Source organism: Agelaius phoeniceus, chromosome 15, assembly GCF_051311805.1.
Source record: "Agelaius phoeniceus isolate bAgePho1 chromosome 15, bAgePho1.hap1, whole genome shotgun sequence".
Classification (NCBI taxonomy): Eukaryota; Metazoa; Chordata; class Aves; order Passeriformes; family Icteridae; genus Agelaius; species Agelaius phoeniceus.
In genome coordinates, this window is record NC_135279.1 from 3633548 (window position 1) to 3645331 (window position 11784).

Below are 11784 nucleotides of genomic sequence, written 5' to 3' on the forward strand. Positions count from 1 at the left end.
CAGAACAGCATCCTTCTGGCAGCTATCCAGGGCCCCCTAAAACACTGGAAACACCTCCATAGCCTCAGGGAGAGGGGCACTGGTCCCAGGCTCTAGGGGAGGTGAGGGGATATGTGCAGTGCCCCAAGCCCACCACAATGCCAGCTCTGTGCTCCTGGCCCCGCTCACCCAGAATGGAGGTGCCAGGATTTGGCATACCATCATCTCCCTCCCTGGAAATGTCCCCAACAAACAGGAGCCACCCCAGGCTGCCAAGAGCTCTGGAGATACAAATCATGCTCAGATGCAGAAATTTATTGTGAGACAGAACATGGGGACTTCATAGGCAGCTCCCCACTCCACCCACAGTCACACCACAAACTTGGTCTTGGCAAGGGAGCCGCTCTTGGTGGCTGTATCTGCATGAGCCTGGTACCCAATGGCCACCTTCTGTGACAGGCCCAGGTGCTCCTTGTAGACGCGCCTGGAGGAGAGAAGGGGATGCGTGAACAGGGCAGCACCACTTCTCCCATTGTGCCTATTCCCCTACACAGGGGGAGCCCTTATTGCCCTGTGCAGCCTCCCCCAAAGCTGCATTACCCAATGTGGGTGACCCCTTCCTGGTTCTCTGCTTCCCGGGTCCAGATGGCAATCTTGTCCCCCTTGGTGCGGATGTTGATGACGGCCCCGCACACTTCATCACTGTACTCATCAAACATCTCCCCAATGAGGCACAGCAGCTGTTGGGAGGAGAAGGGGAGCCTGGGACAGTCCCCACTGGGGCTCAGCCCTGGGGCAGGGGGAGCAGCCCAGGCAGGACCCTCGGGTGGGGCAGCACTCACTGTGTCCAGCCAGAAGCGGTCCAGCTCCGTGTGCCGCTGCTGCTTGGCCAGGGTGATGAGCCAGCGCCCACCGCGCTTGTTCTGGCTGTCCTCCCACATGGGCTCAATGCCATCCTAGGGGCAGGCAAGGGGACAGTCAGAAGCACCAAATACTGGCCAGAGCTGGCCTGGGGAGCTGCATCCAGCCAGGCTTCCCCTCCCACCTTATGGCCGGGGCATGCTGACAGCCTTACCAGCAGCCAGTGCACCTCCATAATGCTGGGTGCTGGGGGGATTCTGAGGATGGGGTGTCATACCTTGAAGAGGGAGTAGTCACAGCCAGCTGCGAGCTTGCTGGCGAGCTGGATGTGAGTGTACAGCCTGTGTTAGATGGAGACACAGAAGCAGGTGAGAATAGGTGCCTCAGGCTCAGACCCCCCCACCAGAACAGCTCCAGAAGGGACACGGTGGGTGTGCCCACCCAATGCACACTCACGCCCAGAAATCCTCCACAGTGCTGAATTTGGTGACGAGGCGCAGGTTTGCCTGCCACATCTTGCTCTTGTCATTCTTGAAAAACCAGAGTGCCCATCTGGGGACGGAGGGGAAATGGGGCGTTCAAAACCGTGCCAGAGTCCCCCTCCAGCCCCCACACACCCCTCCCGGTGCTGGGAGAGGCTGTCCATGGCCAGGCCTCCCATACCTGTTCTGCAGGGGGTGCTTGCCCTGGATCTCTGCCGGGAGCAGCTCTTGCTGCCGAGCCCTCTGGCGGCGTCGCTCCTGTTGCTTCTGCAGAGGAAGGTGGGACGGCCCCGAGGAGCCCCATGAGCACCCCAATACCTCCCACACTGGGCACCCCGAGGGCTGGCAGGGCTCTCTGTGTTCTACAGCCTCCCCAGCCCACAGGGCGAGCACCCACCTGCTCCCCCGTAGCCATCCTGACCAGCAGAGGCTCTCCTGGGCAGCCTCTGGCTCTTAAGTACCCACAGGCAGGTGGGGTGAGGAGCTATCCCAGCTGCACCTGGTGGGGAGGGTGGATGGGTGGTATCCTGGGGAGACGGAGCCAGTCCTGCCCCTCCTGGGGAGCAGAGAGATGGGGATCCCTCTCTAGGGCAGGGAGCTGGGGGATGAGGACAGGGGCTCAGAGTGGGATGAGATCAGGATGAGGGAGTAGAGTTGTGTAAGTTGGGCACCTTGTGTGGGGACCATGGTGTGGTACGGGCAGGGCAGGATGGCACCCAGAGAGGGTGGGATAGTATCGGGTTGGAGGGGAGGGATAGGATGGGATGGGGAGGATGGAGTCAGGACAGGATGTGATGGGGAGGGGATGGGTTCAGAACTGGATGTGGTGGGATGGGAATGGGGTGGGATGAGGTGGGGAGAGGACATGACGAGGAGGGGATGGGAATGGCATAGAGACAGGGTGGAATGTGGAGGGAGCTGGATGGCAGTAAGGATGGAATGGGGTAAGGGCAGCTTGTAGATGGAAAGCAGTGGAATCGGGACGAGATGGGACAAGGAACGGGAGGAGATGTGACCGGGAGAGGACGCGATGGGGGTCAGGACAGAATAGCCTGGGGGACAGCGTGGGGTGGGATCACGATGAGCGATGGGGATGGGGAAAACGAGAGCCCCGGGGGGCCGTGCAGCCGGGGAAGGAGCCTGCGGGGCTGGGGCGGCGAAGGGCCGGGGGCGCCGCTGCCGTGCGGGGCGGCGCGGGGCGGTGCAGGGCGGCGCGGGGCGGCGCGGGGCGGCGGGGCACGGCTCGGCGCGGCCGAGCACGGCTCAGCCCGGCTCAGCCCGGCGCAGCCCGGCGCGGCGCGGTCCCCCCCGCGCATCACGGCGCAGCGCGGCGCAGCGCGGCCCCGGCACAGCCGCACTGAGCCCGCCCCGCCGCAGCCCGGCCCGGCCCGGCCCGGCCCGCCCGTCCCCGCCGACAGCGAGCCAGGTCGGGCGGGTGGCGGGGCCGGGGGCGCGGGAGCGGGATGCGCGGGGAAGGGATGCGCGGGGAAGGGATGCGCGGGGAAGGGATGCGCGGAGAAGGGATGCGCGGGGAAAGGATGCGCGGGGCGGGCGGGCGCGGGGCCGGGTGAAGCCTTGCGGCCTCTCCCCGCAGAGCCGCCATGGAGGTGTTTATGAAGGGCTTGTCCAAGGCCAAGGAGGGGGTGGTCGCCGCAGCTGAGAAGACCAAGCAGGGGGTGGCCGAGGCCGCGGAGAAGACCAAGGAAGGGGTCCTCTATGTCGGTAAGGACCGGCTTGCCCTGCCAGCCCCCTGCCAGCCCCCTGCCTGCCCCCTGCCTGCCCCCTGCCTCTCCATCCCCGGCTAATCTCTGCCCGTCCCTGCCTGCCCTGCCGGCCCTCTCTGCTTGCCCTTGCCTGCTCCTGCGTTTGCCCTTGCGTCCTCTAGCCCATCACCCTGCCGTCCCCCTGGCGTTCCCACCTATCCCCGGCCCCGCTCCCCCTGTCCCCTGCTCCTTCCCCGCCACGACCACCCTGCGGTGGAGTGCCCCGGGGCAGAGGGTCGGTGCCCGCAGTGCCTCGCTGCCCACCGGGAATCTGCAGGGCAGGAGAGTGGGCTCCGCAGGCAGGAGCAGAGTCGGGGACTGGTCCCCAGGCTGAGGGGGTGGAACCCTCGGGCACCGGACCCCTTGCAGCTCCCAGCCTGAGGGTCTCTCAGCTCTGTGCCCGGGATGCTTTGGGGCAGGAAAGCAGAGGGACCATGATGGAGGTGGTGACCCCTGTGTTGGGATGTGCCTGTCTGGGGGCAGGGGCGTGGGGACCGCGATTGTCCCCCTTGGAGAGGCAGTGCCCTGGAGCTGATCCCACACCGGCATCTCCTCTGCACCCGGCTGGTGACTGAGGGGTCCCTTCGTGCTGCCCCTTGGGGGCGGGATCTGTTCGGGGCCAAGTCCTAGAAGGCATGGCTGGCAGGAGGAGCAGTTCCTGGGCAGTCTGTGGTGCTGGAAAGCCCAGGAGGGAGCTGAGGCTAGCTCTGCTTGCAGTGGGAGGGAGGAGGGCGCAGGGCTGAGGCTCTGTTCTGCTCCAGAGGGCACAAGCTCTGTGGGAGAGCTGAGGCCCCAAAACTGTTCCCCTGGGCAGCAGTGGGTGTCTGCCCTGGACCCCCATCCTCGCTAGGGTGTATTTGCTGGTACAGCAGCTCCAGGAACAGCCTGAGGCTCCATCCTACAGGAGCTGCCCAGCCCCTACCTTTCCTTCCATCCTAAACACCCCGCTCCCATTCCGTGGGGTATCCTGGGTGGTGTTGCTCTGCTTGAGGGAGCCTGGCAGGGTTGGCACAGCCAGCAGCAGCACCCAATTCCAGGCACTCCAGCTGTGGGGCTTGCCACGCTCTGTTGGCACCAGCTGTAGGTTTGGATCCTGTGGAAGGTTTTTCTCAGCAGCACGGCTGGCATTCACCCTGCCTGGCTGTGCCCTGACACAGTGCTGGGTCCTGGGGTCTCTGCCCTGCCTGGCACTTGGTGGCAGATCTGTGCTGCTCCAGTTCAGGCTCCTGCAGGGACAACAGGAGCCTTGAGGGGAGCCAGGCAAGTGCTCAGCCCCCCAGGTGCCCTGGCATGGGGTGTGGACTGGCTGCTGTCCTGGCTCAGAGCCCTGCCAGGGGCTCAGGCATGGCACAAGTTGGAGCCAAGCTGTCAGTCCCTCTAACCCCATCTCTGTCTCTTTCTACCCTCAGGGAGTAAAACCCAAGGTGTGGTGCAAGGCGTAACCTCAGGTACGGACCCCTCTGTCTTCCTGCGGCGGTAGCCCTCCGGCCCTGAGAGCATGGCCACACTAAGGAGATCAGAGGCTAATTGAGGGGCTGATGTCACTCTGCTAAAGCCTCTTATATAACAGGGCCGGCAACCAAGGATTTGCAGAGGCTTCTCACACTCCTTGCCCAGCTGCAGAGCAGTGTCATGGCCCCCTCCCCTCCCCACCAGGGCAAGGAAGTGAGGAGAGCCCGATCCTGCCCAGCATCTCCCCGCCAGCTCCCCCCGTGGGTGGCGCAGGGCATGAAGCCACAGCTGGGCACCCTTTGTGGCACGGGGGGGGCACTGACGGGCACCCCGGGCTCTTGCAGTGGCTGAGAAAGCGAAGGAGCAGGCGTCCCAGCTGGGCGAGGCCGCCTTCACCGGCGCCGGCAACATCGCGGCGGCCACCGGGCTGGTGAAGAAGGAGGAGTTCCCTGCAGACCTGAAGGTGAGAGTCCCCAGGCACTGCCATGCCCGTGGGGAGGCTGGCACGTGCCCGGCTTTGGCGAGGAGCCCTTTGGCTGTTCCCCAGCCCCAAAGCAGAGAGCACGAGGGTGCCCAGGTGGTCTCCTCGTGCCCCAGGCGGGCACGGCCGCGTGCGCGGCCTCTGCGGACGTGTGCGCGCTCGGGGCCTGCCATGGCGGCCGGGCCTGGGCCCGGGCCTGCGGCGCTCCAGCGGCTGCGAGGTGACCTGACAGCTGCGGGAGGGGCAGCGGGTTCCAGCTCGCCGCCCCATGAGCCCTTGGCTTCCAGCTTAGCCCAAAATAGCATCAGCTGAAGAAATGAGGCCACCGCCGCCGCCACCGCCGCTGCACGGGGGGATTGGCTGCCCCCCTTTCCCGCCTGCCAGCCCCGGGGAGGGGTTACCCAGCGCCGCCCTCCCCTGCCAGGGATGCAGGATGCTCCCGCAGCCCTGCCAGCTCCTGCAGCCTGCCGAGGCCCACGTGGTGCCAGCACTCATTGCCTGCCCGAGGCTGGGGCTGGGAATAGCGTATATAGGAACATACACACACAGCCCCTGCTCCCACGGACTCATGGATGTCACCTCCCAGCTGGGTGCCAGGATCCCACTGGCTCCCCATGGAGCACCTTGTATCCTGGGTGCATTGCTGGTCTGACCGAGGCAGGGAGGGTGTGTGCTGTGTGTGTGTGTGTGTGTGTGTGGCACTGACCTCCTGGTTCACTCTCAGGCAGAGGAGGTGGCCCAGGAGGCTGTGGAGGAGCCACTGGTTGAGCCGCTGCTGGAGCCAGAGGGGGAGAACTACGAGGAACCCCCACAGGTGAGGGGACAGGGTGACAAAGGACACAGTGTCACAGTGGTTAGTGCATTGTCCAGAGCAAAGCTGAGGATGGGCTGGAGAAGACAGGGGCTCTGTGCCCCACCTGAACTCTCACACTGGCTCTTTCTTTCCCCATCCCACAGGAGGAATACCAGGAATACGAGCCAGAGGCATAATGGACCCCCATCCTTGCCTCTTCCACCAGCAGCACAACGAACCGCCGGTAGCCCCCTGCTCCTCTCCAGCCGGCCCCGGCCGGTGCCCGTGTGCCGGGGAGGAGCAGGGGTGCCCCTGCCCCGTTCGCTCACGAGTTCTTCCTCCAGTTCCGTTCCAAGGGACCGTGTCCGTGTCTCCGTACCATGTCTAGCAGTGAGAAACACCCGCTGTGTCCAAGCCCCCAAGCCCCGGCACGAGGCCGAGCCGCGGGTGCTGCCCGCAGGGGCCGGTGTGAGTGTGTGTGAGTGAGTGTGTGAGTGAGTGTGAGGCCCGGGTTTATGGCTCTGTCTCCCTCCCAGCACCATAAACCCCGGCCGTGTCCCGGCGTGTCTGTGTGTGTACAAAGCATGTTTACCTGCTCGCGGGCTGCTGTACATTTCGCTTGCACGCGTGTCCCTGTGGTTCTGCTCTGGTCATCGTGGAACTATTTTTTTTTTATATATATCTCTCTCTCTATCTATGGGTGGACGGGTCTTTTGCCTTTGTGAACCCTTGGCGCCCCAGCCCGCTCCCCAGCCTGCTGGGTGGTGACGGTGCCCGCGCCTCCCCCGAGGTCCCATAGTGCCGACGCTGTGTTGTGACGTGGCATGGATATTCCCCCGTCGCTGGATGTGCAATACGAGGGCAGCTGCCAGTGACACAGCTGCCCCCGTGTCCGTGAATAAAGCCAACTCTTGTCTGTAGCCCCCTGGTCCTGGTTGTGGGGTCCCTGGGGAGGGGTTGGCCCCGTGCTTTGGTGGCAAGGGTAGTTTTGGAAAGAGGAATGGGGCTGATGCTGGGGGAATGGGCAGGACTGGTTGCTCATGAGGACAAGATGCCTTTCTGTCTGCTGGCTGCTGCATCACAGCAGGTCACTGTGCCCTGACTCCAGCCAGACTCTGGCTGAGACTTGGGGTGCAGGCAGTGTCCCCATACCACCCTGCAGATGTCTGCAGGGCTTTGCATCTGCAGGGGGCCCTGTGGGGCTAAGAACAACAAGCCAGGATGAGGGTAGACACAACCCTGAGCTCAAGCACTGGTTCCCCTCTTTTTACATGCCCCCTGGGCATGGGGCAGGGGACATGGCTGTCACTCACAGCTTGTTCAGATGCAGTGTGACCACCTAAAGGGCAGGTGGGTGTCACACATTCTGTGGGATGTCTGCCATGGCAGGAGGTCCTGTGCCCACCCCACAGTGCCATCCTTGGGTCTTCAGCTCTCCTAGGGCAGGACCACCAACCCAGCCTGGACCCCCAGCTGGCCTTTAGCCCCTTGACTGCATCACAAGCTGGGGTGACAGGCTGGGCTGAGTGTCCCTGCCATGAATATCAGATTAGATCCCCCACCTGTGCTGGCTCCAGCTTTGCCAGCGAGGAGTGAAGCTGCAGCAGTCAGCATGGACTCACAACAGGTTTGCTGATGCCAGCAAATCCCAGCCTGGCTCCGGTTGCAGCAGTGCTCATAGCACTCACTGTGTGTTATTGGAAGGACTGAAACAGCTCTTTGGGGGCTGGCTGGCTGTTCCCCTAGGGCATTTTTTCCTTCCCTTGCCGATTCTGCTATCCACCAACAAGCAGACCCAAACCAGGAGCAGCATGGCTTGCCCCAGTGCCAGGGAAGCTGTAAAGGGGCTGGGGCAGAGGCAGAGTGGGGGGAGACAGGAAAGCTGTGAGAGCTGGAAGCCAGAGAGCAGGGAGGGAACTTGCTCAAACCATGTTTATAGGAAGCAGGGTGTCCCCTCTGTGCAGACCCCCTGCACAGCAGGGCTGTGATCCTCATGGGGCAGCTCCCCTGGTGCTGTGTCTGTAGCTGCAGCTGCCCTCTCTGCACACAGTGAACACCTGCTCCAGGTTCCCTGCCCACACCTGGGCTGGACTTGCAGTCATGGCTGTAATTTTCTAGAGAGAGCAGAGCTGTGAGGTTGCTGTGTGCCAGGAGGGTTTGGCAGCAAGAGGGGGGCAGAGGGCCCCATGCAGGCAGTGCCAGGTGTGAGCACCAAGCACAAGCCTGGCACAACCCTGGAAATGGGGACAGAGCTTTGTGGGAACAGAGAGAGGGACAGGGACCCAGCAGCAACAAGGAGCACTGCTGAGCATGAGGCCTTATCTGAGATGGATGGAGTCACTGTGGGAAGATGAGCCTTGTGCTGACCTGCCAGGAGCTGTGAGGAGGTGCCATAGGTGGGAACCCCTCAAATATAGCCAAGGGTCTCTGTAGCAAGGCAAAGAGCCAAGAACAAGGATGGGTGAGGCAAAGAGCCCTCAGGTACCTCAGCTGACTGTTCCATGGTGTAGGACAATCCTACACACATGGTGGGAGGAAGCTGGTATTTGTCCAAATATAATTTGCTCACTTTTTTCTGCTGCCCATGATTTTCAGTGCCAATACATTGACGCCCTTCAAGAGCATCCTCTCCTCTGCCCTGGGGGAAGATCTGATAAAACAATGAAGACTGAGAATGGAGAAGAGCCAGCCAAGGTCATTCCAATGATCCTTGCTCCCTGCCAGCAAACAGAGGGGCTCAGGCTTTCCTTCCCCCAAATTATGTAACCTGCTACCTCCACCTCCATCCCTCTGGCCCAGCAGGCAGGATGTCAGTGTGGTGTTGTGGCACCTTCCTGGGCTGCTGAATTCCTAAAGCCAAAGTTCAGCTGTGCTGCTGCCACTCACACACCAATGCAGGGTCTGTCAGGAGCATGTGGCACGAGTGGTCTGTACATTTGCTTGCTCTGGGGTGTGCTCTCCCTCCTGAGCTGGTTCTCTACAGTGGCAGGGATGAGGGTGTTGTGAGAGATCTCCAGGATGCTGTTGGCATGTGGATCTGTTTTTGGGAAGCCAACTATGGTGCTGTGGCCCTGGAACGTGCAGGACAGTCCTGTTGTCCCCAGCCTGGCAGAGTTAAGCACAGCCCCCAGAGCTGTGTCTGTAGGACACCAGGGACAGCCACCTGCTCTGTGGGCACTTCAGGGACAGGCACTGACCACCACCCCTTAAAGAACTGGGGTGACTGGGCTCAGCTCAGCTGATCATGGTCTTATAGGGCCTTGGTGCTGATCCTTCTGGAATTGTAAATGGCTCTGTCTGTGTCTCCCACACAGATACAGCAGGCACCAGATTTGTGCAGGTGTTCAGCCCACTTTGCCAAAGCCCTCCAGTGACATGGAGCAGAGATGTGGGGTGTGGGCAGAGGGAAGCTGTGGGGACAAACATTTAACCTGTGGTGACAGCTCCCTCTCAGGAGCTTTTGCTGAAAAGCACAAATGGAAACCTCAGCATAGCTGTTCTTGGTGAATGTTTTGGCTGGATAGAGGCTAGGACCTGGCAGGACACCACCCTTGGCTGGTGGGAGGGTAGTGAAAAGCAGAGTCTGCTCACCTTCCAGCTCATCCTGTCTTTATCACCTCCAGAGCTCCTGGACATGGTGTTCCAAGCACAGCATGCTGTTCAGTTCCTAGGAGCCAATCCTGATAGAAAACAGCTCCAGTGAGAAACAATCCCTTGGTGGGCACTGCACAGCATCCAGGCACAATCTGAGCAATCCTGCACCTCACACTCCTGTGCAATTGGCTGCCACAGCACCAACACAGAGCAGGGCCATGCGGGAGATCAACTTTCCTTACTGGGACAGAGGATTTTCCACTGTTTGCCCCGAAGCCCTTACCAGGTTGGTACAGCTCCTAAAAGCAAAACTGACACTGCAAAACGAGTCCCAAAACTCAGCAGAACTATCCACAGAGTAGTCAGGGTTTCCAGCTGTCTCATTCTCTGCTGTATCAGCTGTATCAGCGAAGCAGAAGGATGTGTGGAGAGAAAAAGGATCAGCATAGACAGGGCTATTCCTGAGGGTAGCAGCTCAGGGTGCAGCCGTGGTTCAAAGCCTTTTCCACGGGGGAGGGAGCTGCTGTGAGGAGAGAGGGCTTGGAGGGACACACAGAGTGCCAGCAGCACCTGAGCTGTGTGTTTTCCAGTTTATTCCTCCCTGGCAATGGCCTCGGGAATGGGCAGCTGTGGGCGCTGGGTCGGGGCAGCAGCTCCTGGCGTTTCAGCAGGGGGAAGCACCTCACCGCAGTTGTGAGCTCGACCTGGTCTGCAGGGAAGAGAGGGAAGGTCCTTCCTGGGAGGAGAGGAGAAAACGCAGCGCTGGTGCTCTCAGGGTCCCACCGAGCTCTCAGGCTCCAAACTGGTGCAATCAGAGTTTAGCCAGTGCCCCACTGAGTGGGTGTAGGTGTTTGCTATCCATCTCCCACTCCCCAGGTACTGATATCAGGGGCCAGCACACCAATCCCAGGCCCTGTGGAGGTGGAAAAATCAGCCACATCTTGTCCTGCAACTCATTTGCTGAGCTCCAACCAAAGCGTATCTAGAACTGGGTGGTTTCCACGGGCTGGTCATGGTCTCTGGCACACCAAGCAGTCCCCTGGCCAAAGTGTGGTGCTGCCCATGTCCCAGGGCCACCCCAGATTTCCTCAGGCATGAATGGCTTTGGCTTTCACAGGGTCTTTGCCTTGGCCCTTGCCAAGAGGGAGTGTAGAGGTCTTTGCCTTGTGGTCAGCACTCACTGAACTCTCTCTCACATGCTGAGGCAGGAGAAACCTTCACTCCTCCCTGAGTCTGAGCAGGCCAGGGGGTACAGGATAATGTCCAAGTGAGGCCCTGCCCACTAGGAGGACAATCCTGAGGGTCCCTCTACTCCAAATTCTCAGTGCAGGCAAAGGAAGGTGTGAAGGGATGGTGGAGCACCAGGATAGTGACAGGCAGTGATGGTGGCAGCTCCTGTATCTGCCTGACCAGGCAGCTGCTGCCTGCTCTCCTGGCTGCCAACACGTGCTGCTTACAGAGCAGGGACAAACCCACCACCTACAAACTCCTTCTTGGGCTTTTCTATAGTAAAAGGCCTTGTTATTTTCTCAGGCTCGTGTTCCTGTGCAAGAACAACAAAACACAGTTGTTACTAGAGGCCCCAGGAAAAATCACAGAGCTCAGTACAGCATCCAGCAGCTGTCCTGCCCTGCCTGCTGGCTCCAGGGAGTTTAGTCACAGCAGCTGGGGACCCAGGAATGGAAAAAAGAGATGTGTGAACTCCTGCTCCCTTTGCTCACTGCCTTTCTAAGCCCTTGCTGATTTGCCCCTTCCCCCAGCACAGCAGGCAGTGGTGGGAGCATCCCCACTCCGGGCTCGCTCAGTGTGTCTCCAGCCAGATGCACCGACCCATAAACCAGAGTTCACCCCCCTGTGCCGCCCCAAGCTGCTTTTCACAGTGCTGGGTGAGTGTTACTCACTACAAACATCTCCCCCCACTCGTCAGAGCACACTGGCACCGGGAGAGGGAGGGCTGTGCAAATGGAGCGTGAGTTATGGGCTGTCGGCAGGGAAACGAGGAGTGAACTCACCCAGCATTTCCTTGGATTCATCCTCACACCCACCATGGCAACACAAAAAGGAACATCTGGGAAAGGCTGGGTAAGGCAGACAGATGTTCTCTGCCAGCTCACCTGCTCCCCAGGGGGAGGAAGTGACTCTGGCAATCGTGACCGTGTTGGTGAATCCAGGCAAGGGGCCACGGCTCCCCCATGCCTCCCATGGCTCCCTGGTAATGCCATGAAGCCTCTGCAGAGCAGAGCTGGAGGCAGGATGGGATATGGACCTTGAGCCTGCCACAAATGCCACCAGCCAGAGCTGAATCCATGACAACCCAGGCACAGAGACTGCATCTGAGGAGCTCGATGCTGGACACTTCTGATCAACACCAACATCCCG

The 11784-nt window shown here is 60.9% G+C and overlaps 2 protein-coding genes across 4 annotated transcripts; one reads left to right on the forward strand and one right to left on the reverse strand.

Moving 5' to 3' along the window:
• Positions 1-284: 284 nt before the first annotated feature.
• EIF4E1B (eukaryotic translation initiation factor 4E family member 1B) lies at positions 285-2258 on the reverse strand. 2 transcript variants are annotated; one of them, XM_054642998.2, is made up of 7 exons: positions 1720-2258; positions 1504-1589; positions 1297-1392; positions 1118-1181; positions 822-935; positions 580-719; positions 285-463 (listed from the first exon to the last, which is right to left on the reverse strand). In XM_054642998.2, exons 1-7 carry the CDS (start codon positions 1735-1737, stop codon positions 349-351), a joined length of 633 nt encoding a protein of 210 aa, XP_054498973.2. In that variant the 5' UTR covers positions 1738-2258; the 3' UTR covers positions 285-348. The 2 variants fall into 2 exon arrangements, with proteins under 2 accessions (XP_054498973.2, XP_077042520.1); XM_077186405.1 differs by having other exon boundaries at positions 580-935; positions 1720-2179.
• Positions 2137-6731, forward strand: SNCB (synuclein beta). Of its 2 annotated transcripts, none has more exons than XM_054642972.2 (6): positions 2137-2266; positions 2917-3044; positions 4495-4533; positions 4882-5000; positions 5743-5832; positions 5976-6731. In XM_054642972.2, exons 1-6 carry the CDS (start codon positions 2229-2231, stop codon positions 6006-6008), a joined length of 447 nt encoding a protein of 148 aa, XP_054498947.1. In that variant the 5' UTR covers positions 2137-2228; the 3' UTR covers positions 6009-6731. The 2 variants fall into 2 exon arrangements, with proteins under 2 accessions (XP_054498947.1, XP_054498948.1); XM_054642973.2 differs by lacking the exon at positions 2137-2266 and adding an exon at positions 2562-2748.
• Positions 6732-11784: the final 5053 nt, after the last annotated feature.